The sequence below is a fragment of the Nerophis lumbriciformis genome, linkage group LG33 (assembly GCF_033978685.3).
Source record: "Nerophis lumbriciformis linkage group LG33, RoL_Nlum_v2.1, whole genome shotgun sequence".
Classification (NCBI taxonomy): Eukaryota; Metazoa; Chordata; class Actinopteri; order Syngnathiformes; family Syngnathidae; genus Nerophis; species Nerophis lumbriciformis.
The window spans coordinates 21679811-21707310 of record NC_084580.2 but is presented as its reverse complement, the minus strand read 5'-3'; the positions used below and the strand labels follow the sequence as shown (position 1 = coordinate 21707310).

General features: G+C 41.1%; 4 protein-coding genes across 6 annotated transcripts in view; 3 read left to right on the top strand and 1 right to left on the bottom strand.

Moving 5' to 3' along the window:
* The window catches only part of LOC133575685 (uncharacterized), a 462851-nt gene that overhangs the window by 121880 nt on the left and 313471 nt on the right, over positions 1-27500 (top strand). The gene's annotated exons all lie outside the window — the stretch shown is intronic.
* Positions 1-27500, bottom strand: part of LOC133575760 (uncharacterized) — a 551361-nt gene that overhangs the window by 353164 nt on the left and 170697 nt on the right. The window lies entirely within an intron of this gene.
* LOC133575681 (uncharacterized) overlaps positions 1-27500 on the top strand; it is a 515078-nt gene that overhangs the window by 467569 nt on the left and 20009 nt on the right. The window lies entirely within an intron of this gene.
* LOC133575687 (uncharacterized) lies at positions 1131-26787 on the top strand. 3 transcript variants are annotated; one of them, XM_061928428.2, is made up of 3 exons: positions 1131-1809; positions 9354-9536; positions 23761-26787. In XM_061928428.2, exons 1-3 carry the CDS (start codon positions 1686-1688, stop codon positions 25458-25460), a joined length of 2007 nt encoding a protein of 668 aa, XP_061784412.1. In that variant the 5' UTR covers positions 1131-1685; the 3' UTR covers positions 25461-26787. The 3 variants fall into 3 exon arrangements, with proteins under 3 accessions (XP_061784412.1, XP_061784414.1, XP_061784413.1); XM_061928430.1 differs by lacking the exon at positions 1131-1809 and adding an exon at positions 5479-5566 and having other exon boundaries at positions 23761-26786; XM_061928429.2 differs by lacking the exons at positions 1131-1809; positions 9354-9536 and adding an exon at positions 11614-11644.

Here is a 27500-nt window from a genome sequence, read left to right as displayed (position 1 = left end):
GAAATAAGATTTAAATTTGATTCTACAGATTTTCTAGATTTGCCAGAATATTTTTTTTGAATTTTAATCATAGTAAGTTTGAAGAAATATTTCACAAATATTCTTCGTCGAAAAAACAGAAGCTAAAATATTTATTATTCTTTACAATAAAAAGAGAAAAAAAATTACTTGAACATTGATTTAAATTGTCAGTTAAGAATAGGAAGAATTTTAAAAGGTAAAAAGGTATATTTGTTTAAAAATCCTAAAATCATTTTTAAGGTTGTATTTTCTCTCTAAAATTGTATTTCTAAAAGTAATAAGAAGCAAAGTAAAAAATAAATGAATTTATTTAAACAAGTGAAGACCCATCCATCCATCCATTTTCTATCGCTTATTCCAAGTGAAGACCAAGTCTTTAAAATATTTTCTTGGATTTTCAAATTCTATTTGAGTTTTGTCTCTTTTAGAATTAAAAATGTCGAGCAAAGCGAGACCAGCTTGCTAGTAAATAAATACAATTTAAAAAATAGAGGCAGCTCACTGGTAAGTGCTGCTCTTTGAGCTATTTTTAGAACAGGCCAGCGGGCGACTGATCTGGTCCTTACGGGCTACCTGGTTCCCGCGGGCACCGCGTTGGTGACCCCTGCCCTAGTATATACAATAATATAAACCAAGTCATTGTATTTCATTTAGGATTATTTCATATCTTCATTTAAATAAAAATATATTTTTATCTTTTTTAGATACAGTCAATAAATAATGTGAACATGTATCATAACATGGACATCTAAGAGAATGTGTTGTGGATGATTGTGGACTGGGAATTTTTTTAATTGTATTTTTTTACACATTTTTATAAATAAAAAAAAAACAGTTTTTCCGACATTTTAGACGATTTCTCTTCTTAGTTATTATTTCTCTGGCTGTAGAAAAGAGCCGCTCACAGGGCACAGAGGAGGCGTCAGTGCGACACAGTTCGCGTATCGGTCACGTGACCAAAACAGCTCATGATCAGTCACGTGCCTTTCTAAAAGCGGTACGCGCGCACCAACACAGGGTTTTGCTCTATGAGCTCGACGCATGCGCCGATGCATCGGTGTTGCCGGACCCATCACTACTCCGCTCATTTCCTCCCATCACTAACTGAAAGGTTGATAGCGCGACCTCCTGTACTGTAGAATGTAGTATGGACCATAGGACAGGACGAAGACCTCCTGTACTGTAGAATGTAGTATGGACCATAGGACAGGACGAAGACCTCCTGTACTGTAGAATGTAGTATGGACCATAGGACAGGACGAAGACCTCCTGTACTGTAGAATGTAGTATGGACCATAGGACAGGACGTTAAGAAGCTGTGGAGGCCTAAGATGCTCTACTAGTCTGCTGGAAATCGAAGGAAGAACGATGACAAAGCAAAATGGCGTTTGACGGAAAAGGCCTAAACGTGGCCATTATTGTTTCTCTATTTGTATTTAGTGCATACATGTACGCATATATGTCGTGTAATAGATGAAACATTGTTAGTCATTGTTTGTATCCGGATACATTAGTCTGAGCGCACTTTATCAAGTCTTGTGCTAGCTTAGCTTAGCGTGCTAGTTAGCTTAGCTTGTTAGCTGCTAACAAAGAGACGCGGACGTTATCAACACATCGCTAAGTAGAGATCAAATGTGAGTGTAAAGTGTTGTGATTGTGTGAAAATGTGCGAAAGGACGATAGCAAAGTATGAGGAGGAACTTTGTCCAACAAAAGAGGAGAAGGAGCGACAACATCAACTACTGGACGCTGTTTTCAAGAAACATCAAGTTGTGTTACACAGAACAGGTTTGTTGACTTCTTACGCTCACATCTTTACTAACTTTATATTTCATTAGTAACACTCGTCTTCAATATGTGGTCAATAGGAAGATGGTTTGTCTTGTGGGGATGATGCAATGCTTTGATTTAAAGGGGAACATTATCACAATTTCAGAAGGGTTAAAACCATTAAAAATCAGTTCCCAGTGGCTTATTTTATTTTTCGAAGTTTTTTTCAAAATGTTACCCATCACGCAATATTCCTAAAAAAAGCTTCAAAGTGCCTGATTTTAACCATCGTTATATACACCCGTCCATTTTCCTGTGACGTCACATAGTGATGCCAACACAAACAAACATGGCGCATAGAACAGCAAGCTATAGCGACATTAGCTCGGATTCAGACTCGGATTTCAGCGGCTTAAGCGATTCAACAGATTACGCATGTATTGAAACGGATGGTTGTAGTGTGGAGGCAGGTAGCGAAAACGAAATTGAAGAAGAAACTGAAGCTATTGAGCCATATCGGTTTGAACCGTATGTAAGCGAAACCGACGAAAACGACGAAAACGACACGACAGCCAGCGACACGGGAGAAAGCGAGGACGAATTCGGTGATCGCCTTCTAACCAACGATTGATATGTGTTTGTTTGGCATTAAAGGAAACTAACAACTATGAACTAGGTTTACAGCATATGAAATACATTTGGCAACAACATGAACTTTGAGAGTGCAGACAGCCCAGTTTTCATCAATTAATATATTCTGTAGACATACCCTCATCCGCTTTCTTTTCCTGGGGTCTGGCGGCAGATTTCTTTGACTTTATCGTTGGAAATGCATCTGCTTTGAGTGTCGCAGGATATCCACACATTCTTGCCATCTCTGTTGTAGCATAGCTTTCGTCGGTAAAGTGTGCGGAACAAACGTCCAATTTCTTGCCACTTTCGCATCTTTGGGCCACTGGTGCAACTTGAATCCGTCCCTGTTCGTGTTGTTACACCCTCAGACAACACACCGACGAGGCATGATGTCTCCAAGGTACGGAAAACAGTCGAAAAAACGGAAAATAACAGAGCTGATTTGACTCGGTGTTTGTAATGTGTTTGAGAAAATGGCGGATTGCTTTCCGGTGTGACGTCACGTTGTGACGTCATCGCTCCGAGAGCGAATAATAGAAAGGCGTTTAATTCGCCAAAATTCACCCATTTAGAGTTCGGAAATCGGTTAAAAAAATATATGGTCTTTTTTCTGCAACATCAAGGTATATATTGACGCTTACATAGGTCTGGTGATAATGTTCCCCTTTAAGATTCTTCATGAAAACGAGACAGTTTGAGGTTGATGTTCCTCTCAGTTTGTAACAATGTGTGATTGATTGATTGAAGGAGTTATGAGAAGTTACCATAGGAAAGGGTACACTTTCATCACGGTACACATTCACTGCTACAAGAAAGCCTGAGCTGGTTTCAGTTGAAATATGTTTATAACTCACACAGTAAGTAGCATTTTACAGACCAAAATACTGTAAGAAAATGTATTATAAAGTCTTAGTCTATTCCCAGTTACGAGTAGCCGCAACCTGTAATGTCTTTTCAAAGCGACTTTGAAGGAAGTAATGGATTTACACTCCTTTATGGCTATTGATAGGGAGTTCCACATTTTGGTGGTATAGCAGGCTTTTGATTGATTGAGACTTTTATTATTAGATTGCACAGTACATATTCCGTACAATTGACCACTAAATGGTAACACCCGAATAAGTTTTTCAACTTGTTTAAGTCGGGGTCCACCTTAATCAATTCATGGTACAAATTAGGGCTGCAAATAACGATTAATTTGATAATCGATTATTACTTCGATTTTGAGTTTGAGTTTATTTGGAACATGCAAGCATACAACATGATACATCACAATCTCCAGTTTCTCTTTTCAACATGTTGGAAAAGGAGTAGGAAGAAGCAGAGCTTATTTAATCCTACCCCTTTTCTTTTACATAACAGTTGCTAAAACTTTTGTTCACTTCCTGTTCTCAATTTATTCACAATATACTCCATAAGTAATCACAATAAAAATAAGAAAATAAATAATAATTGGTGAAGTAAGTTACATTTCATATGTTGAGATAAGTAAGATTATTTTGAGAGTGAAAGAATGAAAGAATGGATGAGTTAAATACATTCAGAATGTTTATCATGGTTCTTCTTCTTTGTACTTTGTAAACACTAAGTTTGAAGAGTTTCTTGAAGTGGATCATATTAGTACATTGTTTGATTGCTTTGCTTAATCCATTCCATAATTTAATTCCATATACTGAATGAAGGTCTTAAGTGTTGTACGTGCATACAAATATTTTAAATTACAAGATTATATTTCTCTTTTTTTGAGAAGAATTGTTGTATATTCTTGGGCAGCAGGTTATAGTTTGCTTTGTGTATCATTTTAGCTGTTTGCAAATTCACTATGTCGTAGAATTTCAGTATCTTTGATTCAATAAATAAAGGATTTGTATGTTCTCTATATCCAACATTATGTATTATTCTAACTGATCTTTTTTGTAACACCGTTAATGAATGAGGTGTTCTTTTGTAATTATTTCCCCATATTTCTACACAGTAACTCAGATATGGTAACACTAGTGAGCAGTAAAGAATATGAAGTAATTTTTTTGTCGAGAACATGTTTTGCTTTATTCATTATTGACGTGTTTCTTGCTACTTTATGTTGTATGTTTTTTACGTGAGATTTCCAGTTCAATTTATCATCAATCATTATACCTAGAAATCTGGTTTCATTTACTCTTTCAATTTCTATTCCGTCTATTTGTATTTGTGTTTGACTTTCTCTTCTACTGTTACCAAATAGCATTATTTTAGTTTTACTGAGATTCAACGATAGTCTGTTTTTGTCAAACCATCTTTTTATTTTGTTAATTACTTCTGTTATTATTTGTAGTATCTTCTGTGTTCTCTCCTGAACAAAACACTGTTGTATCATCCGCAAATAATACTAACTTTAAATCTTTTGTAACTTTACAAATGTCATTTATATAGAGATTGAATAATTTAGGTCCTAGTATTGATCCCTGAGGTACACCACAGGATATATTTAGCGTTGTAGATGTGTGTTGGCCTAGCTTCACGTATTGTTTCCTGTTCATTAGATAACTTCTTATCCAGTTTAAGACTAACCCTCTGATGCCATATCGTTCTAGTTTTTTGATTAAAATATTGTGATTAATTGTGTCAAATGCTTTAGTTAGATCCATAAAAACTGCTGCCGCACATTTTTTTATTATCTATAGCATTGGTAATTTCTTCTGTAATTTTTAATTAAAGATTAATCTGGGGCGGCGTGGCGCAGTGGGAGAATGGCCGTGCGCAACCCGAGGGTCCCTGGTTCAATCCCCACCTAGTACCAACCTCGTCATGTCCGTTGTGTCCTGAGCAAGACACTTCACCCTTGCTCCTGATGGGTGCTGGTTAGCGCCTTGCATGGCAGCTCCCTCCATCAGTGTGTGAATGTGTGTGTGAATGGGTAAATGTGGAAGTAGTGTCAAAGCGCTTTGAGTACCTTGAAGGTAGAAAAGCGCTATACAAGTACAACCCATTTATCATTTATTTCTTTCACACTTCCACAGGGTGAGGACATTGATGGGCTGACTCATAGATTACTTCATATTCTGCGTGGACGTGACCTGCCCTGCTAAGACTGTTCGGTGCTACCCTAATAACAAACCCTGGGTAACACAAGAGGTTAAAGCTGTCCTCAACAAGAAACAGTGTAGGTCTGACTTTGTAGGATATGTACAGCGAGCAGTGAACATAGTGAGCTCAGAAAGCATAAGAACAAGCATATACATTTGATTATTTACAATCCGGGAAGGTGGGATGTGGTGGGGGGAGGGTGTTAGTCTAGGGTTGTAGTTGCCCGGAGGTGTTCTTCTAGTGCGGTTTTGAAGGAGGATAGAGATGCACTTTCTTTTACACCTGTTGGGAGTGCATTCCATATTGATGTGGCATAGAAGGAGATTGAGTTAAGACCTTTGTTAAATCGGAATCTGGGTTTAACGTGGTGCGTGGAGTGCCCCCTGGTGTTGTGGTTATGGCGGTCATTTACATTAAGGAAGTATTTCGACATGTATTTCGGTATCAGGGAGGTGTAGCGAATTTTATAGACTAGGCTCAGTGCAAGTTATTTTACTCTGTCCTCCACCCTGAGCCAGCCCACTTTGGAGAAGTGGGTAGGAGTGAGGTGTGATCTGGGGTGGAGGTCTGGAATTAACCTGACTAGCTTGTTCTGGGATGTTTGGAGTCTAGATTTGAGGGTTTTGGAGGTGCTGGGGTACCAGGAGGTGCATGTGTAATCGAAAAAGGGTCAAATGAGAGTTCTCGCTAGAATCTTCATGGTGCTTTTGTTGACCAGAGAGGAGATTCTGTAGAGAAATCTTGTTCGTTGGTTGACCTTTTTGATTACCTTGGTTGTCATTTTATCAAAGGAAAGATTAGCCTCTAGAATGGAACCTCGGTAGGTGACCTCATCTTTCCTGGTGATAACAATGTTATCCACTTTTATAGTGAAGTCATTGACTTTCTTAAGGTTGATTTGGGACCCAAATAGGATGGATTCCGTTTTACCTAAGTGTATACACAGCTTATTGTCAGCGAGCCAAGTGCAAATTCTACAGAGTTCGGCACTAAGGATTTTTTCTACCTGTGACTTGTCCTGGCCGAGTCATCCGCAAACAGGAACAATTCACAGTCGCATGCTGATGACATGTCGTTTACGTATATTAGGAACAGTAAAGGCCCTAATATACTGCCTTGGGGAACTCCACAGCTTACTGAGAGGGGAGGTGGGGGGCACGGTGCCGTTCACCTCTACCTCCTGTTTCCTCCCCTCCAAGTAAGATTGCATCCAGCTCGATGAGGTTTTATCAAATCCGATTGCTCTGAGCTTATCCAACAGTATAGCGTGGTTTACGGTGTCAAAGGCCCTCTGAAGGTCCAGCGTGACCATGCCACAGTATTTGCCCGCGTCTACCTCATGTTTGATGTGTTCGGTCAGATAGAGAAGGCATGTGTCAGTGGAGTGGTTAGTTCTGAAGCCGGATTGGAATTTGTACATTAATTTTTTAGTGGCAAGGTATCTTATCGACCTGTTCATAAACAATTTTTTCCATTACTTTTGAAATGGAACTGAGAATAGAAACAGGTTGGTAGTTACCAGGTACTAATTTGCTTCCTTTTTTTAAAAAAAAAAAAGGGGAGTTACTCTTGCTATCTTGAAATCTTTTGGTACTTGGCCTTGTTTAATTGAGAGGTTTATTATGTGTGTGATGATTGGGGCAATGGTGGTGGCAGAGTCCCTGAGAAATCTGGAGGGGATATTGTCAAGGCCAGTGGCTTTGTTTAGGTGGAGCGCGTTGGGAGAGTGGCCGTGCCAGCAATCTGAGGGTTACTGGTTCAATCCCCACCTTCTACCATCCTGGTCACGTCCGTTGTGTCCTTGAGCAAGACACTTCACCCTTGCTCCTGATGGGCCTGGTTAGCGCCGTGCATGGCAGCTCCCGCCATCAGTGTGTGAATGTGTGTGTGTGAATGGGTGAATGTGGAAAATAGTGTCAAAGCGCTTTGAGTCCTTTAAAAAGGTAGAAAAGCGCTATACAAGTACGACCCATTTACCATTTACCATTTTGAGCACCTCGTCAGCTGTTGTTGAATACTCCTAGCTTTCTGTAGTAGGCTTTAATGTGTTCTACACCAAAGCGACCAGAGTGGTGGGACAGCTTGTTAACTAGAGGTGTGGCTATGCTGGTGAAAAAGGTGGTAAGTCTGTTTGCTACTTTCAGTTTGTCTGTAATGAGGGAGTCGCCCTCCTTGATGTTGATGTTGGTGAGTCTGGTTTTCAGTTTCTGGCTGCAGCCAGGAAGCTGGTTGTTGAGGATTTTCCAGAGCTCACGTGGCTTATTTGTGTTTTACTCGATTTTGTCGTTAATGTAATTTTTTAAGGATTTAGTCAGGTTCTTTGCCTTATTTCTTAATTTATTGCATTGTTTTTTGAGAGTTGTAAGGAGTGATTTGAGGTTATTATTGGGTTGATTATCTACTTTGGTTTTGCACTTGTGGTATTCGGAGTATTTTCTGTCTCTGTCTTTTATGGCAGCTAATAGGTCCGGATTCATCCATGGTTCAGAGTGGACTTAGATCCTGACTGTTCTCACTGGAACCATATAATTTAGTACAGCGAGGAACGCTGTTTTAAAGCGATCCCAAGCATCATCAACCAAGTTGCTCATGAGCACAGGGGACCAGTCCCACTCACCTAGTTTAAGGTTGAAATTATCACTGGAGTATGTTTTAAGGGATCTGGATTGAGCTGTTATGTGGCCGTTGGCTTTGGGTTTAGCTATTTTGCAGGTGCAGAAGGTTGGATAGTGGTCGCTAAGACCACAGATAATGACCCCACTATTCTTTATGTTAGGCTGGTCTGATGTGAAATTGAGATCTATGGTTGATTGGGTGGAATTACACACCATTGTGGGTCGTGTTATTAGCTGGGTGAGACCGAGCAGATTACAAAGCTTGCTGTAAGATCTGAAGACAGGCGCATCTCTGCGTTGAAGGCAGACAAATTAGAACCTTTTTTGGAGTGAAATCTGGGTTGAACAAGGCGAAATCACAAGGCCCCCAGCCAATTCCGTCACGTACTGTGCGTCCTGGACCTGCTTTGCATAATATATGTGACCACTCCTTTTAGATGCGGCCTCAGTGATGTTGACTATGGAACTCTTAATAAAAAGAGGACGCGGGAGCTGAATCTTGGGCGCATCTCTGCGTTGAAGGCAGACAAATTAGAACCTTTTTTGGAGTGAAATCTGGGTTGAACAAGGCGAAATCACAAGGCCCCCAGCCAATTCCGTCACGTACTGTGCGTCCTGGACCTGCTTTGCATAATATATGTGACCACTCCTTTTAGATGCGGCCTCAGTGATGTTGACTATGGAACTCTTAATAAAAAGAGGACGCGGGAGCTGAATCTTAGAGCGTAGGGCGAGACTGTGACTAAGTGTGCAGGGCCATGCGTTCTCCTCATGAGCTAAATTTAACTCTGTCTCTGCATGATTCCTTGCTTCTTGTCTGATTAATAGATGTCATCAGTGTTTGAACCTGACAACCTTGAATGTAGAAAAGCACTATACAGGTATAACCCATTTGCCATTTAGATAAAGTTTAGGTGTCATAGACCGTATACAGAATAAAATATTTACACACCTTACATCAGTGAGTGTAAAGTTAAGAATGCCTCAATCAATGCTGCCTCGTACTTATAAAAACTTTTCAAATTGCCCCCCATCCAATTTCAAATTTGTAAAGTCTATTTTTGTACTCACTGTACCACTTATGAATTAATTTTAGGACAAAAGGAAGCATTTCCCATGTTTTTATTGGTTGTTAAGCTACACACTTTTAACACAACACACAAAAGAACACAATGTCATTGTGTTAACAGTGTCAGTCCAAAACTATTTCTATTCTCTTTTAATCGTAATTACTTATTTACCCAACAGACGTCCAGGAGCCCCCCCACATTAAAGAGGAAGAGGAAGAAGTGTGGATCACTCAGGAGGAAGAGTGTCTTTTAGGGCAGGAGGAGGCTGATCTCAGCAAGTTTCCACTGACTGTTGTCCCTGTGAAGACTGAAGAGCATGAAGACAAACCACCTGAGTTCTCACAGCTTCATCACAGTCCAAGTAAGCACATATCATTTTATTCTCAGGGCATTCAATCCATCACAACTGGACCGTTCACTTTGTCTTAGAAGACGTTTGTCTTCTCATCCAAGTAGGCTTCATCAGTTCATGCTCACAGACTTAAGGTCTTAAATCTAATCATTGGAATTTAGAGGGGAACTGCACTTTTTGAGATAATTTTTTTCTATCATTCACAATCATTATAAAAGACACGACGATGGATATATTAAAAAAAAAAAATCATATCCTAACTCAATGTAAAAAGTCCACTTGCAAAGTAGCCAATGGGAGGTCCTCTCTAACCATCCAAAAAGCGCCAACAATACACCAATTGCATTTCGTGGCTTGAATATCAACCAAGTATTAGTGATATTGTTATTATAAGTGCTAACGCAGACAAACTATTTATAGCTTGTGTGCCTATGTTGACATCACAGGCTGGTGAGCGCCTTCCTCGCCTCGGTGCTGGTGAAAGACTAGTCCAGATCATGAATCATGCCTCTCACCTGGATAGTAGAAGGATGAGGACGTACTCTGACAAGTTGGTACCGTTTGACAGCCAATTTAGACCCGGCAATGGCGAACGACACAAAAAGACGCTTAGCTTCACCCCCCTTTTCCGTGCAACGATTATGAGTCATTCTTCATCTAAATGGGAATATACCAAGATTCTATCAGTCTGCGTCATAGTGACACCAGTCCATGTACAGTAAGTGATGTTTTATTATGTTTAATGGCTCTCAGGAAGTCTGCAGTGTGTAATATTTGGTGATGTTAAAAAAAAAAAAGCCAACATTGTGATGCGTTTTTGAAATGAATGCGCTAATGAACAAAAATAAGTAATTATTACATCTTTTTAAAAATGTGCCTGTTACTAAATGACATATATTCATTTTCATTTTTTTATTTATTTCAGGCAATGACATAAAAAAAAGTACAAAATTGACAACACATAATAATGTAAATTAATATAGTGCAAAAGGTAATGTATAGTATGTAATGCATGATTGTCAAGTTTTGCCTGAAAGGGAGTGGGAAGAAGATAACTTATTTAATCCCACCCCCAGTTCTCCATTCAGTGATTATTCACATGAGTTTCACTCTTACTTTGTTCAAGGATTATAATACAGATGTTGTATCATAGTGGCATTACCACAGGTAACAATAATTGTAACACTGTAACAATAATTCGTATCAACAATGTAGGAATAATGAATATACCAACAATGATAATAGACAACATAGCAATAATGGTAAGAAAACATTGATCACATGTTAACACTTTGAGACAGAGTACAGCAGCAGGTCAAATTAAAGACCCTCATCTCTATATTTGAACCAGACCCCATGTTTGTATAATAGTTTAAATCGATTAATAGTTTGGCATTGCTTGTGTTGTAAGTCCAGATTGTTCCATAGTTTTACTCCGCATACAGACACACAAAAACGTTTACGAGTGGTTTGAGCTCTCGGCAATAAGAAATATCCAAAGCCTCTCATGTTATGAGCCTGCACTCGTCTTATAAAAAAACGTTGTAGATTAGTCGGCAATAATTTGTTAAATGCTTTATATAAGATAATTAATGTATTATATTTAACAAGGTCATCAAATTTGAGCAACTTTACCAAGGCTCAGTATAGAGTACGGAGTGCATTTTCATTGAGGTATAGTTTTGCTTTGTTTATAATTGAGAGGCTCCTGGAGATTTTTGTTTGAATGTGTCTGACATGAGGTTTTCATGATGGTTTACTATCAATTATTACTCCCAAAAATGTATTCTCATTTACGATTTCAATTTGGGTACCATCAATACTTATTTTCTGTTCAGACGTTATGTTGCGATTTCAAAACATCACTATCTTAGTTTTATTTATATTCAAAGATAATTTATTTGTGTCCATCCATTTTTTTTTTTACTATGTTTTGTTCTGTGTTTACTGTATTTATGAGCTCATTATAGTCATCACTGCTGTAGAATATATTTGTGTCGTCTGCAAATAGTATACATTTCAGTACTTTAGATGTATTAAACATTTCATTAATATATACAGTTTTGGCCCCAACACGGACCCTTGGGGGACAACACAAGCAATGCCAAGAGTATCAGGTAAAAATTGACCCATTTTTACAAACTGTACCCTCCCTGTTAAATAACTTTTTAACCAGTTTCCAGCCAGCCCCCTAATTCCATATCTTCCCATTTTATCGAGTAGAATTGAATGATTAAAGGGGAACATTATCACAATTTCAGAAGGGTTAAAACCATTAAAAAATCAGTTCCCAGTGGCTTATTTTATTTTTCGAAGTTTATTTAAAAATTTTACCCATCACGCAATATCCCTAAAAAAAGCTTCAAAGTGCCTGATTTTAACCATCGTTATATACACCCGCCCATTTTCCTGTGACGTCACATAGTGATGCCAACACAAACAAACATGGCGCATAGAACAGCAAGCTATAGCGACATTAGCTCGGATTCAGACTCGGATTTCAGCGGCTTAAGCGATTCAACAGATTACGCATGTATTGAAACGGATGGTTGTAGTGTGGAGGCAGGTAGCGAAAACGAAATTGAAGAAGAAACTGAAGCTATTGAGCCATATCGGTTTGAACCGTATGCAAGCGAAAACGACACGACAGCCAGCGACACGGGAGAAAGCGAGGACGAATTCTGCGATCGCCTTCTAACCAACGATTGGTATGTGTTTGTTTGGCATTAAAGGAAACTAACAACTATGAACTAGGTTTACAGCATATGAAATACATTTGGCAACAACATGCACTTTGAGAGTGCAGACAGCCCAATTTTCATCAATTAATATATTCTGTAGACATACCCTCATCCGCGCTCTTTTCCTGAAAGCTGATCTGTCCAGTTTTGGAGTTGATGTCAGCAGGCCAGGGAAGCTAGGGTCAATATTCTTCTCTTGATCATCTTCGGTGGCATAAGGGACGGTGTGAGCCAAGACATCCAGGGGGTTTAGCTCGCTCGTCTGCGGGAACAAACTGCCGCCATTGCTTGCCGTGCTACCGAGGTCCTTTGTCACTGAATTGCTCACACACTCCGGCAGATTCAATGGGGGTCTGGCGGCAGATTTCTTTGACTTTATCGTTGGAAATGCATCTGCTTTGAGTGTCGCAGGATATCCACACATTCTTGCCATCTCTGTCGTAGCATAGCTTTCGTCGGTAAAGTGTGCGGAACAAACGTCCAATTTCTTGCCACTTTCGCATCTTTGGGCCACTGGTGCAACTTGAATCCGTCCCTGTTCGTGTTGTTACACCCTCCGACAACACACCGACGAGGCATGATGTCTCCAAGGTACGGAAAACAGTCGAAAAAACGGAAAATAACAGAGCTGATTTGACTCGGTGTTTGAGAAAATGGCGGATTGCTTCCCGAGAGCAAATAATAGAAAGGCGTTTAATTCGCCAAAATTCACCCATTTAGAGTTCGGAAATCGGTTAAAAAAATATATGGTCTTTTTTCTGCAACATCAAGGTATATATTGACGCTTACATAGGTCTGGTGATAATGTTCCCCTTTAATGGTATCAAAGGTTTTCTTTAGGTCAATAAAAATACCAACTGCATATCTTTTATGCTCCAGTGCATTAGTCATTTCTTCAATAGTTTCAGTTATCGCCATTGAGGTTGTTCGTTTGGACCTGAAGCCATACTGACCGTCATTGATTATATGATGCTTCTCAAGAAAAGATTCAAGGCGAAAGTTAAATAGTTTCTCTAACATTTTTGAGAACTGAGGCAAAAGAGAAATTGGTCTGTAGTTGGTGAAAGCGTGTTTGCTGTCACTTTTGAAGAGCGGAGTTACCTTAGCCATTTTCATTTGACTTGGAAAGCGGCCATTCTGGAATGATAGGTTACATATATAAGTTAAGGGTTTTACAATATTCAGTGTAACTTTTTGAACCAATATCATGTTGATATCATGGCAGTCAGTGGAGCTCTTACTTTTACACTTCCGCATAATGTTTGTCACTTCCTGCTCATTTGTGGCTGAGAGGAAGAATGACGAAGAATTCTGTTCAATAGTTGATTTTGTAACTACATTGTCTGGGATATCAACAGCCAACTTAGGACAACATTTACAAAAAAACTATTGAACGTATTCACTACATTACTCATATTATAATCTTCACCGTTTTCATCAATAAAGTAATCAGGATATGTCAACTTTGAATATCCTTGTTTGATTAGACTATTCAAAACATCCCAAGTTCCTTTTATATTGTTTTTGTTTTCATCTAGTTTATTTTGATAATATAACCGTTTGCTTGTTCTTATAATATCAGTTAATTTATTTTTGTACTCTTGTATCGTTGTTCGACTTCTTTTGTTTTTATTTTGATGGAAAGTTTGTAGAGATTGTTTTTCTTTTTACAGGCATTAATTATCCCTTTTGTGGCTATTTTTATTTTTTTTGATCCAGTGTGAGAGTAAAGTGTTGTGATTGTGTGAAAATGTGTAAATGTGTAAATTACAAATGTTGAGAGCGTTGGTGGATGAGCGACTAACTGCTGCCGTTGAAGATATATTTGTATTGTTAGAAAGAACGATAGCAGAATACGAGGTGGAATTTTCTAGAATAAAGGTGGAGAACAATCAACTACTGGACGCTGTTTTCAAGAAACATCAAGTTGTATTACACAGAACAGGTTCAATTACTTCTTACTCTCACATGCTTACTAATTTCATATTTGACTGATAACAATACAATGACATTTGGAATATATCATATAATCACAATGACCAGTGGTGGAACAAGTGAGAGCTGGGCCGGGGGCGGGCCCCATGACGGGGCCCCCTAAACCCAAATAATAAAGCTAATTCTTACATCATTTTACAACATACACATGCCTCTCTGGGTTTACCGCCAACAATCTTTAACCAGGTTTTAAAAAGTTTGCCAGCCATTTTTGCCGAAATTTGCATTTTCCTGACATGTATATATTTTCTCGCTTTCGCCACAGCATCAACCCGTTCACAGGAAGTAGAAAAATTATCAAAAGGGATCTGATTTTTTAATTTTTTATTTTGCCTTTCATTCACAATCCTAATGTAACACAATAACATATGTTTTTATTTTTTATGCATTCTAAGTCGTAAACAAATGTTAGCAAAATCTTAACTATCTCAATGGAGTCAATCCACATCCTCCGGCTCAGATCCCACATCAGGGCAAGGAAAAACTCAACCCAATGGGACAATGAGAAACCTTGGAGGGGACCACAATAAGAATTAGTTGATCAATATGATATACGCAAAGTCATTTTTTAAATGCTATCTCTTTAAAACATGCTGTAAAAATGTATATCCTCTGGAAATATGCTTTATAATAGCCAAAAACTGGAGGATGCCTTGATAGGATCAAATAAAATAAAAACGTTTAAAGGTTTTATGGAATTTTCCGGGGTGTACCCCGCCTTCCACCCCCCTGTTACCAAGGGACAAGAGGTAGAAAATGGATGGATAGATAGAAAAAGACACATCATAGAATGATACTTATATCCTTTAGATGCATTAAAGATAAACTTGAGTTAATGAAACAGTTTAAAAAGGGTACACTTAGGGCTGGACCATTATGGCAAAAATAATAATCGCCATTATTTTGATTGATATTGTAATCACGATTAATTAAAGATTTATTCATTATTTGAAAACACCAGTATTTATTTTACTACCAAAACTCAACTTTAAATATAGTTTAAAAAAAACGGATATTAGTTAGTAACGAATAAACCACAACAAGTAAAATAATGGTAAAAATGTATTTAAATAACAATGGCAATATAAAAAAAAATGAAATAAAGTTTTGTTTTAATTATATTTTGTTCCATTTTTACCGTTTACACTTATTTTACTACCTTTTAAAGAGTGTGCTTTTTTTTATTACTAAATGCAGAATCTCTCACATTTATTGGTGCAATACTTCTTTGGACAGTTTTGACCAGTACTTTGGGTCAAAGCATAATATTTGTGTAAATGCATCAATAAGTTCATTATGTTTGTTTGAGGTGCTTTTTGGAAACCTTTATTTTGTTAGCGCAGTCAGACCTATTATTGTGAAGGGGGAAACGTGCTGCTGTTCTCAGCTTGACGTGTGGAGGTGACTTGAGGCTGTTTAAAATAAAGGAGAGAGACAGAGAGCGCCTCTCAAGTTGCGACTGCTTTCCTGTTTGTACATTAATCAATCCTCCATGGATGATGTCGTTCACAACAACACAAGCAGATGAGATGTGTTGTGGGTGTACAAATTTTCTTGCTAGTTTTAGCTTCGTAGTTTAGTCGCTATTTCGAATGACCGCCTCAAGGATGGGGCGGTTGCATGTTTCATAGTAACGTTACTAGTCGTTGTGACATGTAGAGGACCGGGAGGTTTATTACCATTGCGGGGGAGTTTTCTGTGTCTACGTACCTTCGACACATCCGTACACCCACCAGAGGAGTCAGCAAAAGACCTGCACATACATGTAACAATCATGTTTGTGTAAACCTAAAATTAAACTATACAACCATACAGGATAAAGGTTGGCTTTTGCGCTGCTAGCCTAATGCTAACATACAATGGACGACCACATTGACAGGCTAACAAAAATTTGCATTGCGATCGTTTTAAACTTGTACAAAGGTTTAACAAATATGATTTTAGTTGAACAAAACTGACATAAAACATATATCCATCCATCCACCTTCTTCCACTTAGCCAAGGTCGGGTCGCGGGGGCAGCAGCCTAAGCAGGGAAGCCCAGACTTCCCTCTCTCCAGCCACTTCTTCCAGCTCTTCCCGGGGGATCCCGAGGCGTTCCCAGGCCAGCCGGGAGACATAGTCTTCCCAACGTGTCCTGGGTCTTCCCCGTGGCCTCCTACCGGTCGGACGTGCCCTAAACACCTCCCTAGGGAGACATTCGGGTGGCAACCTGACCAGATGCTCGAACCACCTCACCTGGCTCGGATGGCAGAGCTTCTCACCCTATCTCTAAGGGAGAGCCCCGCCACCCGGCGGGGAAACTCATTTCGGCCGCTTGTACCCGTGATCTTGTCCTTTCGGTCATAACCCAAAGCTCATGACCTTAGGTGAGGATGGGAACGCAGATCGACCGGTAAATTGAGAGCTTTGCCTTCCGGCTCAGCTCCTTCTTCACCACAACGGATCGATACAGCGTCCGCATTACTGAAGACGCCGCACCGATCCGCCTGTCGATATCATGATCCACTCTTCCCCCACTCGTGAACAAGACTCCTAGGTACTTGAACTCCTCCACTTGGGGCAGGGTCTCCTCCCCAACCCGGAGATGGCACTCCACCCTTTTCCGGGCAAGAACCATGGACTCGGACTTGGAGGTGCTGATTCCCATCCCAGTCGCTTCACACTCAGCTGCGAACCGATCCAGTGAGAGCTGAAGATCCTGGCCAGATGAAGCCACCAGGACCACATCATCTGCAAAAAGCAGAGACCTAATCCTTCAGCCACCAAACCGGATCCCCTCAACGCCTTGACTGCGCCTAGAAATTCTGTCCATACAAGTTATGAACAGAATCGGTGACAAAGGGCAGCCTTGGCGGAGTCCAACCCTCACTGGAAACGTGTCCGACTTACTGCCGGCAATGCGGACCAAGCTCTGACACTGATCATACAGGGAGCGGACCGCCACAATCAGACAGTCCGATACCCCATACTCTCTGAGCACTCCCCACAGGACTTCCCAAGGGACACGGTCGAATGCCTTCTCCAAGTCCACAAAGCACATGTAGACTGGTTGGGCAAACTCCCATGCACCCACAAGGACCCTGCCGAGAGTATAGAGCTGGTCCACAGTTCCACGACCAGGACGAAAACCACACTGTTCCTCCTGAATCCGAGGTTCGACTATCCGGCGTAGCCTCCTCTCCACTACACCTGAATAGACCTTACCAGGAAGGCTGAGGAGTGTGATCTTACGATAGTTAGAACACACCCTCCGGTTCCCCTTTTTAAAGAGAGGAACCACCACCCCGGCCTGCCAATCCAGAGCTACCGCCCCCCGATGTCCACGCGATGCTGCAGAGTCTTGTCAACCAAGACAGCCCCACAGCATCCAGAGCCTTAAGGAACTCCCGGCGGATCTCATCCACCCCCGGGGCCCTGCCACCGAGGAGCTTTTTAACTACCTCAGCAACCTCAGCCCCAGAAATAGGAGAGCCCACCACAGATTCTCCAGACACTGCTTCCTCATAGGAAGACATGTTGGTGGGATTGAGGAGGTTTTCGAAGTATTCCCTCCACCGATCCACAACATCCGCAGTCGAGGTCAGCAGAACATCATCCTCACCATACACGGTGTTGATAGTGCACTGCGTCCCCTTCCTGAGGCGGCGGATGGTGGTCCAGAATCGCTTCAAAACCGTCCGGAAGTCGTTTTCCATGACTCCCCCGAATTCCTCCCATGAGTTTTTGCCTCTGCAACTGCTGAAGCCGCACACCGCTTGGCCTGTCGGTACCTGTCCGCTGCCTCAGGTGTCCTATGAGCCAAAAGAACCCGATAGGACTCCTTCTTCAGCTTGACGGCATCCTTAACCGCCGGTGTCCACCAACGGGTGTTAGGATTACCGCCACGACAGGCACCAACTACCTTGCGGCCACAGCTCCAATCAGCCGCCTGGACAATAGAGGCGTGGAACATGGTCCACTCTGACTCAATGTCCAGCACCTCCCTCGTGACATGTTCTTCTGGAGGTGGGAATTGAAACTCTCTCTGACAGGAGACTCTGCCAGACGTTCCCAGCAAACCCTCACAATGCGTTTGGGCCTGCCAGGTCTGTCCGGCATCCTCCCCCACCATCGCAGCTAACTCACCACCAGGTGGTGATCGGTAGAAAGCTCCGCCCATCTCTTCACCCGAGTGTCCAAAACATGAGGCCGCAAATCCGATGACACAACTACAAAGTCGATCATGGAACTGCGGCCTAGGGTGTCCTGGTGCCAAGTGCACATATGGACACTCTTATGTTTGAACATGGTGTTCATTATGGACAATCTGTGACGGGCACAAAAGTCCAATAACAAAACACCACTCGGGTTCAGATCCGGGCGGCCATTCTTCTCCAGGTTTCACTGTCGCTGCCAACATGAGCGCTGAAGTCCCCCAGAAGAACGAGGGAATCACCCGGGGGAGCACTCTCAAGTACTCCCTCGAGTGAATCCAAAAAGGGTGGGTACTCTGGCGCGTAAGCGCACACCACAGTCAGGACCCGTCCCCCCACCCGAAGGCGGAGGGAAGCTACCCTCTCGTCCACCGGGTTAAACTCCAACGTGCAGGCTCTGAGCCGGGGGGGCAACAAGAATTGCCACCCCAGCCCGTCGCCTCTGACTGCCGGCAACGCCAGAGTGGAAGAGAGTCCAGCCCCTCTCGAGAGAACTGGTTTCAGAGCCCTTGCTGTGCGTCGAAGTGAGTCCGACTATATCCAGCCGGAACTTCTCGACCTCGCGCACTAGCTCAGGCTCCTTCCCCCCCAGCGAGGTGAAGTTCCACGTCCCAAGAGCTAGCTTCTGTAGCCGAGGATCGGACCGGCAAGTTCCGCCCAGCTCACACTGCACCCGACCTCTATGGCCCCTGCTATGGGTGGTGAACCCATTGGAGGGGGGACCCACGTTGCCTCTTCGGGCGCTCGCCATCGTGCCCCACCTCCGGGCCTGGCTCCAGAGGGTTATCTGGGTCCTTCGTTTGTATTCTTCATGGAGGTCTTCGAGCTGCTCTTTGTCTGATCCCTCACCTAGGACCAGTTTGTCTTGGGAGACCCTACCAGGGGGCATAAAGCCCCCAGACAACATAGCTCCTAGGATCATTGGGACACGCAAACTACTCTACCACGTTAAGGTGGCAGCTCAGAGAGGAGACATAAAACAGCAGATGCATTTTTACTTACATATATTTATTCACCAAACTATGTAGAAACTAAACTTTGTACCACTAGGCCATCATGTTCATCAAACCTTAAAACTCTGATTTAGTATTATTATTGCCAGGTCTTCTTGCATCGCAAAATTGTTAAATTACATTTTTCCCACTCACAAAAACCCCAAACGTCCAGTTTTTTAACTGCTAATTTGTATTTTAGATGTTCAGTTCGCCGACCAGAGGAATTAGTTGTCCCATCCATCCATTTTCTACCGCTTGTCCCTTTTGGGGTCACGGGGGATGCTGGAGCTTCTCTCAGCTGCACACTGGACAAGTCGCCACTTCATCAAAGGGCCAACACAGATAGACAGACAACATTCACACACTAGGGCCAATTTAGTGTTGCCAATCAACCTATCCCCAGGTGCATGTTTTGGAGTTGGGAGGGAACCCACGCAGTGACAGGGAGAACATGCAAACACCACACAGAAAGATCCCGAGCCCAGGACTGAAGTCAGGACCTTCGTATTGTAAGGCACATGCCCTAACCCCTGTACCACCGTGCTGCCCGGAATTAGTGTTCACTACAGCTAACTGTATCTTCTTACATCACACGTTCAAACATCCTCCACTGCAGCAAATAAATTACATTTATTACAAGTATTATTATCACTGAAGGACAGTCAAACGAGGCTAAACATGTTACACACAAAGGACGGTCAAGCTAAGAGCTAAATGAGCCGCTAAACTAGCTTTAAACGAAAATAAATAAGTGCTTACCGTCAAATCACTCCTCTTAATCAGGACAAAAAAACTAAAGTTTTTTTCTTAACTGGAATAATTCCCGTTTTTTTCCCCCGAAATTCCAGGAATTCCATAAATACCATTTTTCAAAAAAATGTTTACTACTTCAACATGTCTCGACTGATTTGAAAAATTCCAGCACTCATTCAGAACATTCACAATGTTGAGCATTTTCCAAAAAATTCCCGCTTCTCCCGAAATTCCCAAATTTCCATGAAATTCCCATTGAAATGAACAAAATGAAAGTTCCACAACTCCCACCTTTTCATCCGATTTAAACCGTTTTAACTTCAAAATAGTAAGCCTGTTCAGGAATTGTGTGCCTTCTTTCAACACTTATTTTAAAAAATTCCCGGATTTCCTAGAATTCCCAGTCTTTAGGGACATTTTCCCCATTCAAAATCAATTATCCATTTTTCAAACTACCACAATCCCAATATTTTTCAAACCATTTCACCTTCAACACATTCAATTCATCCTTGAAATTCAAACTACCATTTTTCCAGCTTCAACAAATTTCCAGTAATTCCTGTTTTTTTCCAACCTTCTTTATTGCTTTCACATTGTTCAACCCATTTCAACCTTTCCACTGTCAAAACATTCCTCTTAGTCGGGACAAAAAAACGAGTTGGTTTAAGAACTTTACAAATTCCCGGTCTTTACGAAATTCCTTTATACCATTTTTCAATTAAAAAAACGTTACTACTTCAAAAATGTTTGACAGATTTAAACAATTCTAACACCAACCAATTCAGCTCATTCATGCTATTAATCATTTCCAAAGAAATCCCGCTTTTCCCAAATTTCCAGGAAGGTCCCATTGAAATGAATGGGACATTTTTCCAAGTTGCATAATCCCCACTTTTTTCAACCTATTTAAACCATTCCAACATCAACACATTCCACTCATCCTGGACATTCAAACTAACACTTTGCCAAGTTCTAAATCAAATTCCAGTTTTCCTGGAAGTTCAAACTCTTCAACATTCAAACCATTTCAACATTCAAACTGTTCTTACATTCATACTACCGTATTTTCCGCACCATTAGCCGCACCTAAAAACCACAAATTTACTCAAAAGCTGACAGTGCGGCTTTTAACCCGGTGCGCTTTATATATGGATTAATATTACGATTCATTTTCATAAAGTTTCGATCTCGCAACTTCGGTAAACAGCCGCCATCTTTTTTCCCGGTAGAACAGGAAGCGCTTCTTCTTCTACGCAAGCAACCGCCAAGGTAAGCACCCGCCCCCATAGAACAGGAAGCGCTTCTTCTTCTACTGTAAGCAACCACCCGCCCCGGAAGAAGAAGAAGCACGCGGTGCATGCTGGGATATGTGACGTTTCATTTCCATTTGTGTGTTTATGTAAAGACCCCAAAATGGCTCCTATTAAGTGTGTTGTCTGTCTAATTATAAATAATGCAGACGAGGCGTGTTAACTGAGTTCTCAACGTTTACTCACAGCGTGCTCATAACCACATTCTAACTGCCAGCATACAACAACGCTTCTCAGGGCTACCGCGCATGCTCGTCACTATCGTTGCATGCTGGGTAGTGTAGTTGTTATATTTGCTAGCTCATAACATCACATTGAGAGACACGCTTACGCGCTTAATTCAATACTCGCCGTCATTCCGGGTGGATTGACAAAAGACCTCCAGCCGCTAGATATTGGTGTCAACAGGGCATTCGAAGCTAGACTGCTAACTGCGTAGGAACAGTGGATGACGAAGAAGCGCGCGGTGCATGCTGGGATATGTGACGTTTCATTTCCATTTGTGTGTTTATGTAAAGACCCCAAAATGGCTCCTATTAAGTGTGTTGTCTGTCTAATTATAAATAATGCAGACGAGGCGTGTTAACTGAGTTCTCAACGTTTACTCACAGCGTGCTCATAACCACATTCTAACTCCCAGCATACAACAACGCTTCTCAGGGCTACCGCGCATGCTCGTCACTATCGTTGCATGCTGGGTAGTGTAGTTGTTATATTTGCTAGCTCATAACAGCACATTGAGAGACACGCTTACGCGCTTAATTCAATACTCGCCGTCATTCCGGGTGGATTGACAAAAGACCTCCAGCCGCTAGATATTGGTGTCAACAGGGCATTCGAAGCTAGACTGCTAACTGCGTGGGAACAATGGATGACCGAAGGCGAACACACCTTCACTAAGACAGAGGCAGCGCCGGACGACATTCGCCCAACTTTTCAATTCGGACACCGAAGGAGAAAAATTCGAGGGATTTATGAATGAAGAATAACTTCAGAAAGTGAGCGTTATGTTTATTTTGTGTGTTGTGACATTAACGTTCGAGCAACATTATGTTGCTATTGCTCTGCACTATTTTGAATTTTACTATGTTTGTGATTGCACATTTGCGTACATTTTGGGACAGAGTTGTTAGAACGCTGGTTTTTAATATATTATTAAAGTTTGACTGACCTATCTGACTGTTTTTTTGACATTCCCTTTAGCGCAGCGTAGGCGCGGCTTATAGTCCGGGGCGGCTTATTGGTGGACAAAGTTATGAAATATGCCATTCATTGAAGGTGCGGCTAATAATCCGGTGCGCCTTATAGTGCGGAAAATACGGTACATTCTGTCAGCATTTCAGTTCAACTTCAGCATTCACACCCAATTCCTTCAGGAATTGCTTCATCTGGTTATCTAAATTAATCTAATCCATTATTACTATTATTGATAAGGTAACCAAGTTATGATGAATGGGTTGTACTTGTATAGCGCTTTTCTACCTTCAAGGTACTCAAAGCGCTTTGACACTACTTCCACATTTACCCATTCACACACACATTCACACACTGATGGAGGGAGCTGCCATGCAAGGCGCTAACCAGCACCCATCAGGAGCAAGGGTGAAGTGTCTTGCTCAGGACACAACGGACATGACGAGGTTGGTGCTAGGTGGGGATTGAACCAGGGACCCTCGGGTCGCGCACGGTCACTCTTCCACTGCGCCACGCCGTCCCTATTTCGAAGGAGTAGTCAGTAATCTGATTACTTCTTCCCAGTTTAACTGTGGGGACACTATCTAAATGAAAGCAAAACAGATGTCATCTTTTTTGGCCAACATGTTGACTGTGCTCATGCTTTTTTTTTTTAGAGCAGACATGTCTCTAAAGAGGAATGTGAAAATGACAGTAATTATTGTCCACCAGCAGGGGGAGCTCATCACTAGTACTACTGTGTGGAGGCTGGCATGTGGTACATTATTTCCTGTGTGTGTATGACTTATTCAGAGGGAAACAGCACACTTTCACGTACGGCGTCTACCATTAAGGATGGCAGGAATGACTTTTAGGATGTTTTGATGATACGGTGGATTGGACGTTGGCCTGGGAAGGCATTCCCCTGAAGGTCTTCTTCATGTGTCAGCTGGAAGTACCCTGACTGCTGTGAGGGGAAACTGATGAGATTGTTGGTGCAGGACAATGTCTCATGTGACTGAGCAAAGCTGGACTTTTCTAAAGATTTTTTTGTTTTCTCCTGTACCGCAGACCTTGATGAAGAAACTCTACCTCGTGAGCAAAAGGAGGAACCACATTCCCCCCACATTAAAGAGGAAGACGGGATGCCACGGACCCATAGTTTTAAACTGACCCTTCACAAGAAAGGGCAAGCGGAGGACCCACTGATCTTATGCATCAAAAATGAAGAGGAGGACCCACTGACCCCTCACTTTAAGGAGCAAGAGAACACACTGACCCCTCACATTAAAGAGGACGAGGAGGACCCACTGACCCCCTACTTTAAAGAGGAAGAGGAGGACCAAGAGCCGCCGCACATAAAAGAGGAAGAGGAGGAACACAGCATCAGTCAGCCTAAATGGTTGGTGGAGTTCCCAGTGACTGGTGTCCCTGTGAAGAGTGAAGATGATGAGGTCAAAGGTGAAAGTGAGGAGAAGAGCAGCAGCTCAACACAACACATGACAACAGAAGCTGATGGAGACCACTGTGGAGGATCACAAGCAGACAAGCTCTTAGCTCCACTATCAGATAGTGAGGACACAACGTCACACTCTCCTGACACTGATGATGAAGACTCTAAAGATGATGCAACATGTCACACTGACAACACTCACTTCAAATGTTCTCTTTGTGACAAAACCTTCAACTGCAGTAGTGGTCTTTATAGACACATGAGAACACACACTGGAGAAAAACCTTTTGTCTGTTCAATCTGTGGTAAAGGTTTTGCTCAAAGTTCATGTATGGAAAAACACATGAGAACACACACTGGAGAAAAACCTTTTATCTGTTCAATCTGCAGTAAAGGTTTTGCACTAAGGCACCATTTGAAAAGTCACATGAGAACACACACTGGTGAAAAACCTTTTTGTTGCTCAGAATGTGGTAAATGTTTTGTAACAAGTCAGAGTTTGAAGTTACACATACGAACACACACCGGAGAAAAACCCTTTTCTTGTTTAGAATGTGGTAAATGTTTTGTAAAACATCAGAGTTTGAAATTACACATGAGAACACACACTAAAGAAAAACCTTTTTCTTGCTCAGAGTGTGGGAAATGTTTTGTGGCAAGTCAGAGTTTGAAATTACACACGAGAACACACACTAAAGAAAAACCTTTTTCTTGCTCAGAGTGTGGTAAAGGTTTTGTACAAAGTCACAGTTTGAAAGAGCACATGAGAATACACACTGGTGAAAAACCTTTTTCTTGCTCAGAATGTGGTAAAGGTTTTGTACAAAGTCACAGTTTGAAAGTGCACATGAGAACACACACTGGTGAAAAACCTTTTTCTTGCTCAGAATGTGGTAAATGTTTTGTAACAAGTAAGGGTATGAAATTACACTTGAGAACACACAGTGGAGAAAAACCTTTTTGTTGCTCAGAATGTGGTAAATGTTTTGTAAACAGTCAGAGTTTGAAATCCCACATGAGAGTACATACCGGAGAAAAAACTTTTATCTGTTCATTCTGTGGTATAGGTTTTGCACAAAGGTCAGGTGTGGAAAAACACATGAGAATACACACTGGAGTAAAACCTTTTATCTGTTCAATCTGTAGTAAAGGATTTGTACAAAGTCACCATTTGAAAAGACACATGAGAATACACACTGGCGAAAAACCCTATATCTGTTCAATCTGTAGTAAAGATTTTGTACAAAGTCAACATTTGAAAGTACACATGAGAACACACACTGATGAACAATCCAAACACGCAGAGAGAAAGTGTTGAGTTGCGGTGTGTGTGGTGAAAGATTCTCTCATAAGTACCAGTGTGAGAATCACAAGTGTGCTGATGAGAACAGCAGCAGCAAATGAAACTGCAGGATTTGAAATAAACTGTCAAGACGTTAAATTGGACTTTCTAACAACATCAGCACATATAACATGTGTGACATTGTCGTTTGTGTAACAATCTTTTTAATATGCTTCTACATTTATAGATTAGATATTTCATATTAGTGCTTTTTTCAGTCAAGCACATGCATTCATATGCAACATAGTGTACTTTTAATAACAAGTGAGAGTAAACTACAAGACATATTTTACATAAAATAAGCATTTTTCATGTGTATATATATTCATAATACAATTTTAGACTTTATTCATAATATTGTTGTTTTTTTTTAGGTGTTTGGATAATGGAAGTGTGACATGTTTTTATTTGTAATTGTGAATGATCCCATAGATTAGCACCTTTATATGATATACATATGTACTGGTTCACATCTGGACCACTTCAGGAAGCATATTATTTACTTTATACATCATTTGAACATCCATCCATCCATCCATTTTCTACCGCTTATTCCCTTTGGGGTCGCGGTGTGACTTTATGAATCATTTGTTGGGTCTCTATAATCAATTGTATTAATTATCTTTATCACTCTCTTTTGTAATATGATGATTGTGTTGTGATTGTTTTACATGTATGTCCCCAGACCTTTATGCGATATAAAAGTGAGAGAAAATGGCTGAATTGTTTGTGGAAGGATGGTTTTGTTTTGACAAACTTACATTTGTGGATAAAACAAAAACTCCCATTATTTTTGTTTTAAACATTTTTTGTGTTTTATTTTCTTTTTTAACCTCCCCAAAACAATATCAATTTCAGAAAACAAGTTTGGAGTGTCAGGCAATATTATTATTATTATTCGCATCAAGCTAGTACATTTTTGGAAAAGTGGGGCCTTACTTAACTTATGCGTTTTTTTGTTAGTCAATTTCTCTGTTGGCTCTGACAATTGAAACATTACCTGGAGGTAGTTTGGCTGAGTCCGCTCTCAGTGCTGCTGGAGTGACCGCCAAGTGCCGAGCCGTGATGAAGTTAGTTTCAAGTTGTCAACATCCAGCCAGACTGACTTTTTGTCCCCGGCATTGAAAACTCATGCCGCGTCTGTCAGCTCGTGCAGACAAGTGCTTTCCATTAAGGGACCGTCAATAAAGTACTTGTCGATGGCTCATAGATAACATTTCCATCGTCAGCAGCTTTAGTCATGTGACCTAGAACCGCAAACCCACATTCATATTGTTTGTTCATCATTGCTATGGCCGGCTTTCCAGTTTTTTATTTTTTCTTCATTAGGAAAATGTCATTCAACAGCTTTGTAGTCATGTTTCCTAGAAAGCAAAAACCCTTTCATAATGTTTGTTCACCATTTATATATTGGGCTCATGCATGGTTTTTATAGTATTAAGTCCCTGTTCCGCTGACCAGTGATAGGCTCTTACATTCCCATGCTTGCCCTCAAAAGTCAACAACCGGGAAGTCCTTGGGTACGTTTGACACTCTTGACATGGTGTCTTTACTGATGACACTTCTGTGGCATTTATGCTACAAAAATAGTGTCCCGGATGTGCTTACCTTCTTGGTAGAATCCTGACATCAGTTGTCACAGACTCGGTAATGTGTTTAACTTGAATTGTTTCACGGTGTATTGTCCTCAAGCTAACATTTTTCTCCTGATCTGACTGTTTCGTTGGGCTGTTTCAAACACTAAACTGTAAACTTGTTGCCTCTGGGGCTTGTCTTAGACTGTATAACTTGAAACTGACGGTAATCTACCAAACCAAAAACCGGTGAAGTTGGCACGTTGTGTAATTCGTAAATAAAAACAAAATACAATGATTTGCTAATCCTTTTCAACATATATTCAATTGAATAGACTACTTAACGTTCGAACTGGAAAACATTATTTTTTTTGCAAATATTAGCTCATTTAGAATTTGATGCCTACATGTTTCAAAAAAGCTGGCACAAGTGGCAGACTTG